The sequence below is a fragment of the Scyliorhinus torazame genome, chromosome 21 (assembly GCF_047496885.1).
Source record: "Scyliorhinus torazame isolate Kashiwa2021f chromosome 21, sScyTor2.1, whole genome shotgun sequence".
NCBI lineage: Eukaryota > Metazoa > Chordata > Chondrichthyes > Carcharhiniformes > Scyliorhinidae > Scyliorhinus > Scyliorhinus torazame.
The window spans coordinates 46497035-46514752 of NC_092727.1; the positions used below are offsets into that span (position 1 = coordinate 46497035).

At 45.0% G+C, this 17718-nt stretch overlaps 1 protein-coding gene across 4 annotated transcripts in view; it reads right to left on the reverse strand.

Annotated features, from left to right (window-relative positions):
- Positions 1-1863: 1863 nt before the first annotated feature.
- Positions 1864-17718, reverse strand: part of slc37a2 (solute carrier family 37 member 2) — a 103575-nt gene continuing 87720 nt past the window's right edge. Inside the window, exons 14-18 of one of the 4 annotated variants that reach the window (XM_072486748.1) lie at positions 9305-9378; positions 9009-9087; positions 6940-7031; positions 5538-5594; positions 1864-2124 (exon numbers count right to left, since the gene is read on the reverse strand). In XM_072486748.1, coding sequence (XP_072342849.1) covers positions 2080-2124; positions 5538-5594; positions 6940-7031; positions 9009-9087; positions 9305-9378 — 347 coding nt within the window. In that variant the 3' untranslated portion in view covers positions 1864-2079. Of the gene's footprint in view, positions 2233-5529; positions 5595-6939; positions 7032-9008; positions 9088-9304; positions 9379-17718 lie in introns of all 4 variants that reach the window. The other 3 variants (XM_072486746.1, XM_072486750.1, XM_072486749.1) reach the window with 3 other exon arrangements.

Here is a 17718-nt window from a genome sequence, read left to right on the forward strand (position 1 = left end):
GGTAGCTACACTGAAGATTTGGGGACAGTGGAGACGACATAGGGGAAAGACCGGAGCATTGGGGGGGTCCCCGATAAGAAACAACCATAGGTTTGCCCCGGGGGGAATGGATGGGGGATATGGAATGTGGCAAAGAGCAGGTATAACGCAATTGAAAGATCTATTTGTGGATGGGAAGTTTGCGAGTCTGGGAGCGCTGACCGAGAAATATGGGTTGCCCCAAGGGAATGCATTCAGGTACATGCAATTGAGGGCTTTTGCGAGGCAACAGGTGAGGGAATTCCCGCAGCTCCCGACACAAGAGGTGCAGGACAGAGTCATCTCAAAGAAATGGGTGGGGGACGGTAAGGTGTCGGATATATATATATATATATATATATATATATATATATATATATATATATATATATATATATATATATATATATATATATATATATATATATATATATATATAGGGAAATGAGAGACGAAGGGGAGACTATGATGGACGAACTAAAAGGGAAATGGGAAGAAGAGCTAGGGGAGGAGATTGAGGAGGGGATGTGGGCAGATGCCCTAAACAGGGTAAACTCGTCATCCTCGCGCGCCAGGCTAAGCCTAATTCAGTTTAAGGTATTACACAGGGCACATATGACTGGAACACGGCTCAGTAAATTTTTTGGGGTGGAGGATAGGTGTGCGAGGTGCTCGAGAAGCCCAGCGAATCATACCCATATGTTTTGGTCATGCCCGGCACTACAGGGGTTTTGGATGGGGGTGACAAAGGTGCTTTCGAAAGTAGTAGGAGTCCGGGTCGAACCAAGCTGGGGGTTGGCAATATTTGGGGTTGCACAAGAGCCGGGAGTGCAGGAGGCGAAAGAGGCCGATGTTTTGGCCTTTGCGTCCCTAGTAGCCCGGCGCAGAATATTGCTAATGTGGAAAGAAGCCAAGCCCCCGGGGGTGGAGACCTGGATAAATGATATGGCGGGGTTCATAAAGTTAGAGCGGATTAAGTTCGTCCTAAGGGGGTCGGCTCAAGGGTTTACTAGGCGGTGGCAACCGTTCGTCGAATATCTTGCGGAAAGATAGATAGGGGAGAACAAAGAAGGCAGCAGCAGCAGCCCAGGACTTGGGGGATGGGGGTGTGGGGGGGGTGTGGCCTGAGACAAGGCAGTTGCCAATTAGGGCTAGTTTTTTTTTTTTTTTTTTTGTTATTTAATATTTATTTATTTGTTGTTGTTTTTGTTTAAATTTAAAAAGGTCATTATTATCTGTATTGTTACAATGTTGTGTAAAGGATGCACAATGTACTGTGTTGGTTGACCAAAAATTCTCAATAAAATATTATTTAATAAAAAAAAAGAAGAGACCTGGGTTAGTGACATGGCTGGGTTTCTCAGTCTCGATAAGATAAAGTTCGCCTTAAGAGAGTCAATGGTCAGGTTCACGCGGAGGCGACAGCCGTTAGTCGACTTTCTCGGGGAAAATTAAAAATGTCAGCAGATGCAGTATTCCGGGGGGGGGGGGGGGGGGGCACGGATTGTTGTTGTATGGTTGAGGTGCGTGAAGATTGGGCGGGGGGGGGGGGGGGGAAATGTTTATTATACCATGTTTGTGTCATTGTTATTGTTATTATTATAAAAATTTTCAAATTAAAAAAAATGGAGGTTGACGGCACTGTCCTTTCTCAACACATACCTGTGCACCATTCAGTGAAGCCCAGACAGGGATGAAGAGGTCAACTGACTCACTCACCAAGAACCTATTAAATTGGTTCAGGCCACAGCAAGAGAGATGAAAAGCACCAAGAATATTTAAGGCAAACAAATAAAAAGCTTTGATTTTTGAATGATTGTTAGAAAAATTGCACTGAGAAACAAATTATACAAATGGTGTGTATTTTAAACAAATAAAAGACCATACATCAGACAGACTCTCTATTAAACTCTGTTCACCATAAATTAGAAGGCTATCTTCAATAGTGAGGCGCTAAAGTTAGCGAACAGTCTCCAAAGACTGGCCTGACTTTAATCCCTTTGTGAAATCAGTCTCTGGGAGGGACGCAGGAGATTAAAGAGATTCTTCTTTTCACTGTATTCAATGCTTTTTTTCCTCCCACTCATCGATGGAGCTAGGCACAAGCTTTGAAGTAAAAAAAGCAGAAAGCAGAATTAACCCACAAATCGAAAATCTCCCAGTCTCGTTGAAGAACTTCTTAGCGAATGTGTTCTTGGTCAGAACTCCTTAAACCTGCAGTACAAAAGGGGAAGACTAGTTAGAGATCTTGGTGCCAAACTAAAACCCACTTTCAAATGCACAGCATTTTGGATCAAATATACGACAGCCCCCCTTTCTCTTTCCCTCCTGAATATGACGGTTTTGGTTGAATCTCAGGGGCTATCAGTTCTCTGGCATCTTGTTTTAGTGAACATGATTCAGCTGTCAGAGGGAAGGATTGGGGAGCAATACAGCCAGACCCCATTTGGTCCTCACCCCAGCAACTGCACACGAAGCATTTCCAGCATAAATCACCATCCACATACACAGCCAGAGGACATGACTGCTGCATTCCCAATGGAAACCAGCCAACTCTGCCCTGCCGATTTAAATAAAGGCAGTGCTTTTGGCACAATGTGGTGTTATGCGGAGTTGCAATTTCCAATTCAGTGTTTTCTCAAGCGGCACTTCTGAAAGAACTGTACAGATGATTGTACGTTTCCAGGCAACACTCCCTGTGAAAGCCCCGAGTTGATGATGTCTGAATCTGGTGTTGCTTTGCCGCACTCCCAACTGTGCTAAACTGAACCTTGCAAAAACGGAGCTCTCATCAACTGACATTTTACTCCACTAGGGAGAGCTCCAGAGGAGACTTAGACCCTGAAAACACTTCAGATCATAAACCCAGTTAACTGTCCTTGTGCATCAAAATTATAAAAATACATTTGGAAACTGTCTGCATGTCATGTGCCAAAGATTAAATTATCCAGATATTGCTTAAAATAAGCTGGTATTTTTTTCTCTTTATTGTCACAAGTAGGCTTACATTAACACTGCAATGAAGTTACGGTGAAAAGCCCCTAGTCGCCACATTCCAACACCTGTTTGGGTACACAGAGGGAGAATTCAAATGTCCAATTCACCCAACAGTATATCTTTCGGGACCTGTGGAAGGAAACCGGAGCACCAGGAGGAAACCCACGCAGATATGGGGAGAATGTGCAGACTCTGCACAGACAGTGACCCAAACTGGGAATCAAACCTGGGACCCTGGCACTGTAAAGCAACTGTGCTAACCACTGTTCCTTCATATTCCTTCAAGTATAGAAGATTAAAGGAATTACCTAGTTTGTGAGATAGTTAAAGGAACAAAAACTGAAAATACTGGGCAATCGCAACAGGTCTGACAGCATGTAAGAGAGAAGGGAGCTAACGTTTTGAGTATGGATGAGTAGCTTTGACAAAGTCATCCAAACTCGAAATGTTAGCTCCAGGTTAAGTGGATTGGCCATGTTAAATTGCTAGAAGTGTCCAAAAAGGTTAAGTGGGGTTACGGGTGTGGGCTTAAGTGGGGTGCTAATTCCAAGGGCCGTGCAGACTCAATGGGCTGAATGGCCTCCTTCTGCACTGTAATTCTATGATCGATGATCTTTGTTCACTGATGCTGTCAGACCGGAGATTTTGTCAGGTATTTTCTGTTTCAGATTCCAGCTCCCACAGTAATTTGCTTTTATTTATTGAGATTAGAGGATTTGATGGAGAGAAACTACTTCCTCTTGTGGGATAGTTCCAGAAAAAAAACGGACATAACAGAGTAGCTAGACTGTTCAGGGGTAATGTCAGGGAACACGTCACGTAATGTACAGTGGAAATTTCCCCTTCCCCCTCAGCTGTTGATGCTAGGGGCTAAGCCAGGGGAAGATTTATTAGGGAAGGGAAGTCATTAAGGGATATGGAACCAAGGAAGGTGAATGGAGTTTGAGATACACGTCACATATGATTTAACAGAATGGTGAATCAGGCTGGAGGGGCAGAATGCCTCCCTCCTATCCAGTGCCAACTTTCTTCCACAAGTACAATATGCCTTTGCACAGCAGAGGGAACCTTTGAGTCAGTGTTTTCATGTAGAATCAATTAATTCTAGCTGGCAAAACAAAAGGGACATCTGCCTGACCGAAAAGGTTACCCCTCAATTCATAAACAAAGACAGAAAAAACATTACACACAGCCTCTGCCAGCCAAAGAGTCTGCTAACTGGACGTGCAGTCGTGTGGGGTTATTTTAAGGCTAACTATTAAAATATTTCTGAGCTTGACACAGCCGCAGTTCAGACTGGATTTTATTCACATAACAGAACCTCAGACACTGGCTGAGGAAACAAGACCGGAGTAACAGTTGTGCTTTCCAGTGTATATAGTTTTCCTCAATTCAATAAATCTCTTTAACACTGCCTAAATTGCCTCACAGTATAATAACTACCAAAGACAAAACAGTGACCTTCAAACAATCCAATTATGAAACTGGGAGACCACCAGAGCTGATGGCCCAAGACAAATCAGCCGCTATTTTATCAACAGCTAAAGAGAAATAGACTTTATCACATACATATAAACAACCTGGAGCCAGAGAAATCACACTTGAGGGGGTTGATCATTTCAGTCATGGAAACAACATTGCAGTGAATAGGTTTTTCTGGACCGAGCACTGACCATCCAAACAGGTGGTCTTCAGGATATGCTTTTGATAACATTTTGAAATTAAAAAAAAAAAAAACAGGCCAAGACAGTCGAGTCTTGCACTGCAGCCACCAAGGAGAGCTGGGAACAGTAACCCCGATTCATGGACCCAAGCTCCAACCAGAAGGGTTGTTGTGTGGGGAATTGCAAGAATCAGCCAGATCGGAGGGATATTGGGACGGAGATTTAAAGATAATTTAAGAGCAACCAAATTCTCAGGATGAGGTTTGGTTTGGAGCCGTTTATTAACAAGTTGTGGCGAGTGTTGTACAGTGTCATACTAATTTAGAGCTCTTATTTGGCATTTTTTGTTTACAAAAACTTTTGCAGTTGAGCCCAAAACAGGTTATCCTTTATAAAATCTTAAAGTCAAGGACGGACAATAAGAGTAAACAGGAATCTCTTACAACGGGTGGGATGTGGCTGTTTGGTGGAGAGTATTTACCGTCTATGATGAAACCGCTGACTATCACCAGTCTCTATCACTGCTGCTCCAATCCAGACAGAAGGACAGGGACACCGAGCTGTCGACATGACTCTTCCTCAATTTATATTGTTTTGTCAAAGGCCTGCCTGTGTTAAATTCCTTCCCAGTGCTGTACCCCAATCTGAAATTCAAAGTGAGGAGAAGGAACTTACTCCCACCAGAACCCTTGGTATATCCACCTTCCTTCATCAATACTAAAGGAGAAAAACTAATTTGTGGAGTTGGTGCAATTAATTATTCCCCAAGCACTCAGGATACAATATACACAATACACAGGTTGTCGGTCTCAACACATTTCAGTTCAATGAGAGCTCTTCATTCTCTTACCCTCTTACCCTCATTGAGCACCCACAACAGCCTCTGATCTCCTTGTATACGAGTCTGCTCAATAACTGTAAAACAAAAAGTAAAAAGAGATTAATACAAAAACATTCTGCCGCAAAACTCAACGAATTAGTGAAGCCCAAAACCTGGGCTGCATTTATTCTGGAGAAATTGCAGGTTTGGGTGTCCAGTGTCATTGCCACCTGCTGGTGACATTGTGGAACAACGTCACCATCAAAATAGTAACTCTCAAATTGGTTCTATTTTGCTCACATTAAAATAAGAGTTGGCGATGGGAGAGGGAAAAAATATTCAGAATTTGTCCATGTAGCAATAAGCAATCATTAAAGCATATACAGGAGAATCTAGGACAACAGTTAGAACCATGAGGTAGGAGAAAGGGAGCCTTCTGTTCCACTTTCTTCTACCCTCACTTGGGGTCTTTGGGGAAAACCAGAAGAGAATTCAAAGGGTGGCAATCCTTAATAGATTGAAGCTTTACTCCTCTTTAGTTATCTCAGTAAGGAATTATCTCCAAGGCAACAATTGGCACTCACCTCTTCTCGTATGAAGGCAGCCCTTCAAATAACACTCATTTTGTCACTCCCTTGGGCACAAGGCTAGACTTTACATGAAGATTTTCCAAAAGTGGAGCAATGCTGGAAGCTCAGATCCGAGTGCACCCCATACCCATCCGTCTGCGGTGCAGCATATTCAGACACCTCATCTTACCACCATACCATGGACTATGGAAAAAGGTACCATGGACAACCGCAATCCAAACCGCTAAAGTGTAATTTTTACCATACACTTGGGGAGAGATTCTCTGGGCCCCCTCACAGGATGATCCTCAGCGGCAGAAGGCTGCCCGCTGTTGGCCAGCAGTGGAACCGTCTGGTCCTGCTGCGGTCAATGGGATTTCCTGTAGAATCCACTCCACGTTACCAGGAAACCCACGGCAGGGGCACCCCGTCAGCAGGACCAGTTGATCCCATTGGTGTGAACAGGCTGATGATCTTGTCCACAATATTCTCTAGAATAAATCATATCTCAAATACAACATTGATATCCTAATCAAAGACAATTGCCAAAGATGGGAATTGAACTACAAGAGCAGAATCAATTCCAGCCTGTGCCAAGTTGGATGATCTCACTCAGCATAGTGATGGGTGGTATAAATAATCATGATTAGGGGGTAGAGGGGGAGACAGAGACAGAGGAGAGTATCCACTCCAGGTTACTATCCATTAACAAAATCTGGTGGATAATATGATCAAGGGCTACAAGGAAATCAAAACAACTAGGTAGATCGAGAAAGAAGAAAGACACTTGCAAAGAATTAACACTTGGACAAGGTGCTGTCAAGTTTTTGCCCGATTGAGACAGACTATAGAACACACTGAAAGGACATACCAAACAGGCCAAAATATCAGATGCAATCAACATGTAAAAGACCTTGTTCCAGTCTGTGAGGAGTCCAGCCAGCAGTGGGCCCAATGCAGCGCCTAGAATAGAACAGCAGAATATGAGGGGAACAATATCTTTCTATAATCCTGCCTGCATCCTAACATCCTCCAAAACAAAATTGCCCAGTGTTACAATGGAATGGAATTGCATTCAAGAGAAAAACAATAATAATAAATGCTTGTCACAAGTAGACTTCAATGAAGTTACTGTGCAAAGCCCCTAGTCGCCACATTACGGCGCCTGTTCGGGGAGGCTGGTACAGGAATTGAACCCGCGCTGCTGACCTTGTTCTGCATTACAAGTCAGCTGTTTAGCCCACTGTGCTACAATTGCCGAAGCTAAAATGCAATGTAAATCTCTCCCTACAGAAATGTGTGTCTCATGAAATGTGCACAGTGGTCAAAGGATATTCTGTAGATAACTACAACTTCAGCAATTTGCATTTCAAGGTAGAAAAACATCCCAGGGGTGTTTTAAAGAAGCATAAGGAAAATAGATGCCAGGCCTCAACTTCAGATTAGCAGGGCAACCCAATAGCTGGGTCAAACACACAGAAACAGTTCAGAGTTCAAATGAAAGGTCATTGACCTGAAATGTCAACGCTGCTCCTCTCTCGGCAGATGCTGCCAGACCTGGAGTGCCTCCAGAATTCTGCATTATTATTATTTCAGACTTACAGCCTCCCACCAGCATTTTTTTGTACAGCAGAGCATTCTTTGTTCCATCAATGTCACACCGAGAGGGGGACATGTTGCATGTGCACTTTTGTGACCACTAGGAACTGGGTCAAAATGACCCAAAGCGCACTATACAACACGTAACGGAGGGAGACGCTTTATTCCCCATTCCTGATGGCATTTATATCTCGGTCTTAGCAGTCTTCACCATGGCTCAACAGCACTACTCTCCCCACCAGCCAGTAGGCCACTCCTGCAGGAGACGCACTTCCCAGTTTCAAGACTTACTGACACTAAACAACTGCATGGAACTAAGTTAACTTTACGATGCAAAAATGGCACCCACGCTGTCCTGCATCTTCACCAGTGCATATCCCCCCCCCCCCTCCCCCACCATCACACCTGCAAATTTCCCCACATTGAACAATTTCCGGTTTACCTCAATTGCTGTGTGTCAGTTAAGGGCACCAGCCCAAACAGCAGAATCCTAGTGGCCCAATTATAAAATAATTTATCGTCTACTTTTGTGCCGTTAGTTGAATTAGTTCCCTCATCCAAATCGTTGATATAAAATAGTGAATAGCCAAGGCCCCAAACACCTGTGGCATCACATTAGTTGCCTCCTGCCCACTTCGAAAAAGATCATTTATTCCCAACTCTTTCCGGTCACATAACCAATTCCCAGTCCATGCCAATATATTAACCCCAATCTCATGTGCTTTAATCTTTTGCACACTGCAGGACCTGAAAATCCAAATTCACCACAGCTGGTTCCACCTCATCTATTCTATTAGTTACATCCTCAAATCTCCAGTAGGTTTGTCAAACACTATTTCCCTTTCATTCATAAATCCATGTTGGCATTTTCCAAGTGTCCCATTATCATGTTCTTTATAATAGCCTCCAGCAGCATTCCCTTATTACTGAGTTTTGGCTGGCTAGTTTGTCATTCCCCATTTTCTCCCTCCTTCCTTTTTTAAATAGAAGAGTAACATAGAAAGCAATGGACCAAATGCTGGAAATCGGGATTAGAATAGATAGGAACTTGATAGCATGGCAGACACAATGGGCCGAAAGGCCTCTTTTTGTCCGTCACCCTCCAATCTGCTGAGACTGTCCCAGAATCTATAGAATTTTGGAAGGTGGCCACCACCCTAGCTCCATGGAAAGTAGCATATAATAGATTGGCAAGAAAAAAATACTAAATTCTGGCAGAGCAGTCAAACAAAGGCTTAATACCTGCGATGTAATCAGTTGATTAGATTAACCAGTCCAATGTCATCAGGTTACGTCAGAGCCCATTATCATTCATTAATTAAAACGGTGTTTCAGACTCACCAATTGAGCCGGTTCCATCGATGATTGCTGTGACAGTTGATAATGCTTTAGCGTTCCCTTTCAGACACTTGTGCGTTCCCTGGGGGAAAAAAAGATCACTAATTTAAGCATCTAACATAGCTCCTCTGTCCACTTACAACCACTGCCCAAATTTTCCTTCAAAACATCTTTTTAAGAAAGCTGAAATCCTGAGCTAAAAAAGGGAATTTAGCCAATTATAAGAGTTAGTGAGATGTAGAGCATCATTATCCTACTCTTCTCCACCCTCTCCCAAAGAGTGAAAGGTGATTCCTCACCAGATCAGCGGCTACTGCTGTTGTAATCAATGCGTATGGTCCATTCACCAGTGCACCACATAAAATTAGCATTCCTGTTGGAGAGAGTAATACTTGTAATTACATAGGCCATCCTCTAGCGAAAGGTGCTCAGTATTTACAACCAATTAAGTAATTTTGAAGTGTAGTCACTTTAGTGAGTGAGACAGCCAATTTACACAGCAAGTTTACACAAAAGGCAGAGATTAAATCAGATTTTTAAAATAATATTTCATTAAGGTATTTGAAATTTTTTATAACAGTAACAAAACCAATGACATCAACATGGTGAAATAAAAATCCCCCCCCAGCCCAATCTTCACACACCTCAACCATACAACATAGGCGCCTCCTTGGAATACTGCATCTGCTGCCATTTTTAATTTCCCCCAAGAAAGTCGACGAACGGCTGCCACCTCCGGAAGAACCCCAACATTGACCCTCTCAAGGCAAACTTTATTTTCTCAAGACTGAGAAACCCAGCTATGTCACTAACCCAGGTCTCTACACTCTTTACACAGAGGGTAGTGGGTGCCTGGAACTCGCTGCCGGAGGTGGTGGAGGAAGCAGGGATGATAGTGACATTTAAGGGGCATCTTGACAAATACATGAATAGGATGGGAAGAGAGGGATACGGACCCAGGAAATGTAGAAGATTTTAGTTCAGACGGGCAGCATGGTCGGCACAGGCTTGGAAGGCCGAAGCGCCTGTTCCTGTGCTGTACTTTTCTTTGTTCTTTGTGTTCAGGGGCTTAGAGTCCCTCCACATTAATAAGATCCATCTCCGGGCTACCAGGGAGACAAAGGCCAGGACGTCGGCCTCTTTTGCCCCCTGAACTCCCGGATCTTCCCACAGTCCAAAGATCGCTACCTCCGGACTCGGCACCACCCGTGTTTTTAGCACTGTGGGGACATGGCCTTAGCAAAACCCTGCCAAAACCCTCGAAGCTTCGGGCATGCCCAAAACATGTGGACATGATTTGCTGGGCTTCCCGCGCACACCTATCCTGTACCTCGAAAAACTTGCTCATCCTTGCCACTGTCAAGTGTGCCCGGTGGACTACCTTAAATTGTATCAGGCTAAGCCTGGCGCACGATGAGGTGGTATTAACCCTGCTTAGGGCATCCGCCCATAGACCCGCCCCTCTCTTTCCTCCTAGCTCGTCCCCTCACTTGCCCTTAAGCTCCTCCACCGGAGTTTCCTCCGCCTCCGAAAGCTCCTGGTAAATATCCGATACCTTCCCCTCCCCCACCCAGGTACTGGAAACTACTCTATCCTGTATCCCCCGTGGCGGCAGCGGAAAGGCCAGCACCTGTTTTCTTAGGAAGTCTCGTACCTGCAAAAACCTAAAACCATTCCCTGCTGGCAATTTAAATTTATCCTCCAAAGCTTTCAAGCTGGGAAAGCTCCGATCTGTAAATAGATCCCCCATCTTTCTAATTCCTGCCCTCTGCAAACTCCGGAACCCATCATCTAGCCTACCCGGTACAAACCTGTGGTTGTTATAAATCGAGGTCCAAATCGATGCTCCCTCCACTCTCTTATATCTTCTCCACTGCCCCCAGATCCACTACTACCACCAGACTTGGAGTATTGGGCCGGCGAGAACAGCAGAGGTGCCGTTACCAATGCTCCCAGACTGGGAGATTAAATCAGATTATTCGATCATTTGATGCTGGAGGATAAATATGGCCAAGACTAGGGGAGAGAATTCCTACACTCTCTCTAAAATTGTACCATGGGCTTTTTAAACATTAAACCCAGTTCAGATGGGCCTCGCCTGAAGGACCACACAAAACAAAAACAAACAAAAAAAAAAAAAGTGTGGCAGTACTGCACCATCAGGATTACTCTAGAGATCAATAACTGGAAGAGTGCATGCTATCCACTAGGCCATGGCCAAGCTGCATCACAGCAGATAGATCGCAGGCAAATCAGTTTTGGTTTATTGCCAAAGCATTTCCAACAGATCATATTTCCAGAAAAGACATTTCCTCCAAAGTCACAATAAATAAGTAAACAAACTTGGAATGAGACAAGTATATCCTCCCAAATCAATACTACTTAATTACTGTCCTGGCTCAGTGAGATGGGCCATGTGCAGAACCTCAAGAGAGGAATCACAAGATAATAGTGGAGTAGTTTGACAGTGATTTCTGGTCATCTCTGACACTACAAATGCAACTGGGGAATGTGGATTGGGAGCAGCTATTTGAAGGCAAATCCACTTCGGATGTGTGGGAGGCTTTTAAAGGCCAGTTGATTGAAATGCAGGATAGGCATGTCCCTGCAAACAAATGAAGGATAGAAATGGCAGAATTTGGGAACCATGGATGACAAGGGAAATTGTAAGCTTAGTAAAAAGGAAGCATATGATAGGTCTAAGCATCTAAAAACTGACGAAGTCTTGAGTATAGTGAAAGTAGAAAGGAACTTAAACGTGGAATTGAGGGCTAAAAGGGGAATATCTTTAGCAAACATGGTCAAGGAGAATCCCAAGGCTTTTTATGCATCTTTGGAGCAAGAGAAAGAGTAGGCCCACTCAAGGACAATTGAGGGAAGTTATGCTTGGAACCACAGGAAGTGGGTGAAATCCTTAATGAGTACTTTGTATCTGTATTCACCAGGGAGTAGAACATGACGGATGTTGTTGAGGTCAAGGACAGGTGTGCGGACGCTCTTAATAACGTCAATACATCAAAGGAGGAAGTGTTGAATATCCTAAATTGCATTAAGGTAGACAAGTCCCTGGGGCCAGACGGGACCTATCCCAGGTAACTGTGGGAGGCAAGGGGAGAAATAGCTGGGGCTTAAACAGAACTCTTCACATCCTCTGACCACAAGCATGGTTCCAGAGGACTGGAGAATGTTATTCCCTTGAAGGAAGGAAGCAGGGATAATCCAGAAAAATATAGGCCGGTAGGCCTGACATTAGTGGTGGGGATGCTTTTGGAAAAGATACTGAGGGACATTGAGGAAAATGGATTGGTTAGTGACAAGCAGCATGGTTTTGTATAGGACCAACTTGATTGAGTTTTTTGAAGAAGTGGCAAAGAAAATCAATGAGGGAAGGGCTGTGGATGTAGTTTTTATGGACTTTAGTAAGGTCCCACATGGCAGCCTGGAACAAAAACTAAAATTGCATGGGATCTGGGGTGGGCTGGCTTGGTTATAGAAAACTGTAATAGTGGAAGTCAGAGGATACAACAGGTTATAGATAGATTGGAGACTTGGACACATAAATGGCAGATGGTGTTTAATAGAACATAGAACATAGAAAATACAGCACAGAACAGGCCCTTCGGCCCACGATGTTGTGCCGAACCTTTGTCCTAGATTAATCATAGATTATCATTGAATTTACAGTGCAGAAGGAGGCCATTGGGCCCTTTGAGTCTGCACCAGCTCTTGGAAAGAGCACCCTACCCAAACTCAACACCTCCACCCAACACCAAGGGCAATTTGGACATTAAGGGCAATTTATCATTGGCCAATTCACCTAACCCGTACATCTTTGGACTGTGGGAGAAAACCGGAGCACCCGGAGGAAACCCACGCAGACACGGGGAGGACGTGCAGACTCCGCACAGACAATGACCCAAGCCGGAATCGAACCTGGGACCATGGATCTGTGAAGCAATTGTGCTATCCACAATGCTACCGTGCTGTCCTTAAGAACAAATAAATCTACACTATATAATTTTCCCGTAATCCATGTACCTATCCAACAGCTGCTTGAAGGTCCCTAATGTTTCCGACTCAACTACTTCCACAGGCAGTGCATTCCATGCCCCCACTACTCTCTGGGTAAAGAACCTACCTCTGATATCCCTCCTATATCTTCCACCTTTCACCTTAAATTTATGTCCCCTTGTAATGGTGTGTTCCACCTGGGGAAAAAGTCTCTGACTGTCTACTCTATCTATTCCCCTGATCATCTTATAAACCTCTATCAAGTCGCCCCTCATCCTTCTCCGCTCTAATGAGAAAAGGCCTAGCACCCTCAACCTTTCCTCGTAAGACCTACTCTCCATTCCAGGCAACATCCTGGTAAATCTTCTTTGCACCTTTTCCAGAGCTTCCACATCCTTCCTAAAATGAGGCGACCAGAACTGTACATAGTACTCCAAATGTGGCCTTACCAAAGTTTTGTACAGCTGCATCATCACCTCACGGCTCTTAAATTCAATCCCTCTGTTAATGAACGCGAGCACACCATAGACCTTCTTCACAGCTCTATCCACTTGAGTGGCAACTTTCAAAGATGTATGAACATAGACCCCAAGGTCTCTCTGCTCCTCCACAATGCCAAGAACTCTACCGTTAACCCTGTATTCCGCATTCATATTTGTCCTTCCAAAATGGACAACCTCACACTTTTCAGGGTTAAACTCCATCTGCCACTTCTCAGCCCAGCTCTGCATCCTATCTATGTCTCTTTGCAGCCGACAACAGCCCTCCTTACTATCCACAACTCCACCAATCTTCGTATCGTCTGCAAATTTACTGACCCACCCTTCAACTCCCTCATCCAAGTCATTAATGAAAATCACAAACAGCAGAGGACCCAGAACTGATCCCTGCGGTACACCACTGGTAACGGGGATCCAGGCTGAATATTTGCCATCCACCACCACTCTCTGACTTCTATCGGTTAGCCAGTTCGTTATCCAACTGGCCAAATTTCCCACTATCCCATGCCTCCTTACTTTGTGCAGAAGCCTACCATGGGGAACTTTATCAAATGCCTTACTAAAATCCATGTACACTACATCCACTGCTTTACCTTCATCCACATGCTTGGTCACCTCCTCAAAGAATTCAATAAGATTTGTAAGGCAAGACCTACCCCTCACAAATCCATGCTGACTATCCCGAATCAAGCAGTGTCTTTCCAGATGCTCAGAAATCCTATCCTTCAGTACCCTTTCCATTACTTCGCCTACCACCGAAGTAAGACTAACTGGCCTGTAATTCCCAGGGTTATCCCTAGTTCCTTTTTTGAACAGGGGCACGACATTCGCCACTCTCCAATCCCCTGGTACCACCCCTGTTGACAGTGAGGACGAAAAGATAATTGCCAACGGCTCTGCAATTTCATCTCTTGCTTCCCATAGAATCCTTGGATATATCCCGTCAGGCCCGGGGGACTTGTCTATCCTCTAGTTTTTCAAAATGCCCAACACATCTTCCTTCCTAACAAGTATTTCCTCGAGCTTACCAATCTGTTTCACACTGTCCTCTCCAACAATATCGCCCCTCTCATTTGTAAATACAGAAGAAAAGTACTCATTCAAGACCTCTCCTATCTCTTCAGACTCAATACACAATCTCCCGCTACTATCCTTGATCGGACCTACCCTCGCTCTAGTCATTCTCATATTTCTCACATGTGTAAAAGGCCTTGGGGTTTTCCTTGATCCTACCCGCCAAAGATTGTTCATGCCCTCTCTTAGCTCTCCTAATCCCTTTCTTCAGTTCCCTCCTGGCTATCTTGTATCCCTCCAATGCCCTGTCTGAACCTTGTTTCTTCAGCCTTACATAAGTCACCTTTTTTCTCTTAACAAGACATTCAACCTCTCTTGTCAACCATGGTTCCCTCACTCGACCATCTCTTCCCTGCCTGACAGGGACATACATATCAAGGACACGTAGCACCTGTTCCTTGAACAAGTTCCACATTTCACTTGTGTCCTTCCCTGCCAGCCTATGTTCCCAACTTATGCACTTCAATTCTTGTCTGACAACATCGTATTTACCCTTCCCCCAATTGTAAACCTTGCCCTGTTGCACGTACCTATCCCTCTCCATTACTAAAGTGAAAGTCACAGAATTGTGGTCACTATCTCCAAAATGCTCCCCCACTAACAAATCTATCACTTGCCCTGGCTCATTACCCAGTACTAAATCCAATATTGCCCCTCCTCTGGTCGGACAATCTACATACGGTGTTAGAAAAGCTTCCTGGACACACTGCACAAACACCACCCCATCCAAACTATTTGATCTAAAGAGTTTCCACTCAATATTTGGGAAGTTAAAGTCGCCCATGACTACTACCCTATGACTTCTGCACCTTTCCAAAATCTGTTTCCCAATCTGTTCCTCCACATCTCTGCTACTATTGGGGGGCCTATAGAAAACTCCTAACAAGGTGACTGCTCCTTTCCTATTTCTGACTTCAACCCATACTACCTCAATAGGGTGATACTCCTCGAACTGCCTTTCTGCAGCTGTTATACTATCTCTAATTAATAATGCCACCCCCCCACCTCTTTTACCACCCTCCCTAATCTTATTGAAACATCTATAACCAGGGACCTCCAACAACCATTTCTGCCCCTCTTCTATCCAAGTTACCGTGATGGCCACCACATCGTAGTCCCAAGTACCGATCCATGCCTTAAGTTCACCCACCTTATTCCTGATGCTTCTTGCGTTGAAGTATACACACTTCAACCCATCTCCGTGCCTGCAAATACTCTCCTTTGTCAGTGTTCCCTTCCCCACTGCCTCATTACATGCTTTGGCGTCCTGAATATCAGCTACCTTAGTTGCTGGACTACAAATCCGGTTCCCATTCCCCTGCCAAATTAGTTTAAACCCTCCCGAAGAGTACTAGCAAACCTCCCTCCCAGGATATTGGTGCCCCTCTGGTTCAGATGCAACCCGTCCTGCTTGTACAGGTCCCACCTTCCCCAGAATGCGCTCCAATTATCCAAATACCTGAAGCCCTCCCTCCTACACCATTCCTGCAGCCACGTGTTCAACTGCACTCTCTCCCTATTCCTAGCCTCGCTATCACGTGGCACCGGCAACAAACCAGAGATGACAACTCTGTCTGACCTGGCTTTTAACTTCCAGCCTAACTCCCTAAACTAGTTTATTACCTCCACACCCCTTTTCCTCCCTATGTCATTGGTACCAATGTGCACCACGACTTCTGGCTGCTCACCCTCCCCCTTAAGGATCCTGAAGACACGATCAGAGACATCCCTGGCCCTGGCACCCGGGAGGCAACATACCTTCCGGGAGTCTCGCTCGCGACCACAGAATCTCCTATCTATTCCCCTAACCATTGAATCTCCTACAACTATTGCTTTTCTATTCTTCCCCCTTCCCTTCTGAGCCCCAGAGCCAGACTCAGTGCCAGAGACCTGGCCGCTAGGGCCTTCCCCCGGTAGGTCATCCCCCCCAACAGCATCCAAAACGGTATACTTGTTTTGAAGGGGAACGGCCACGAGGGATCCCTGCACTGTCTGCCTGTTTGTTTTTTTCCCCCCCGACTGTAACCCAGCTATTCTTGTCCTGTACCTTGGGTGTGGTTACCTCCCTGTAACTCTTCTCAATCACCCCCTCTGCCTCCCGGATGATCCGAAGTTCATCCAGCTTCAGCTCCAGTTCCCTAACACGGTCTTTGAGGAGCTGAAGTTGGGTGCACTTCCCGCAGGTATAGTCAGTGGAGACACCGGTGGTATCCCTCACCACCCACATCCTACAGGAGGAGCATGTAACTGGCCTAGCCTCCATCCCCTCTTACCTGACAGAATATAGCTGCTGTGTGGACTAACTAGATCTCCGCCCTCAGACTCTGCTCCCAGTCAGCTACACTTCCTGTAAACTCCTGGCTCTCTTCTCACTCTTTGCGGAAATGTCGGAAACAAAATGAAAGGAGCACCTTACTCCCTCCTCACCTAACTCCCTCGGTCACCAAACTCTCACTATCGCACTCAAAAAGCACCAAATTCAGCACTCAGTGCAAACAGACAAATTGTATAATCCAGACAAATGTGAGGTGATGCATTTTGGAGGTTCAAATCTAGTATGAAGTTTACTGTAAACAGCAGAACCCTTAGAAACATTACCAGAAGGATCTGGGCATGCAGGTCCACGGTTCCCCAAAAGTGGCAACACAGGTGGCCAAGGTGATTAAGGCAACATATGGCATGCTTGCCTTCATCAGCAGGGCATCGAGTACAGTAGTTGGGAAATTATGTTGCAGCTATATAAAACCTTTGTTAGGCTGCATTTACAGCATTGCATGCAGTTCTGGTCACCACATCACAAGGACGTGGAAGCTTTAGAGAGAGTGCAAAGATGATTCACTAGGGTGTTGCCTGGTCTCGAGGGTGTTGGCTATGAGGGGAGGTTGAATAAACTAGGACTGTTTTCACTGGAAAGAGGCAGAGGGGAGACCTGACGGAGGTCTACAAAATTACGAGAGGCATAGACAAGGTGGATAGTCAGAGGTTTTTTCCAAGGGTGGAAGTGTCAATTACAAGAGGGCACAGGTTCAAGGGGGAAGGTTTAAGGGAGATGTGCAGGGTAAGTTTTTCAGACAGTGGTGGGTGCCTGCAACGCACTGCAAGAGGAGGTGGAAGCAGGCACATTAGCA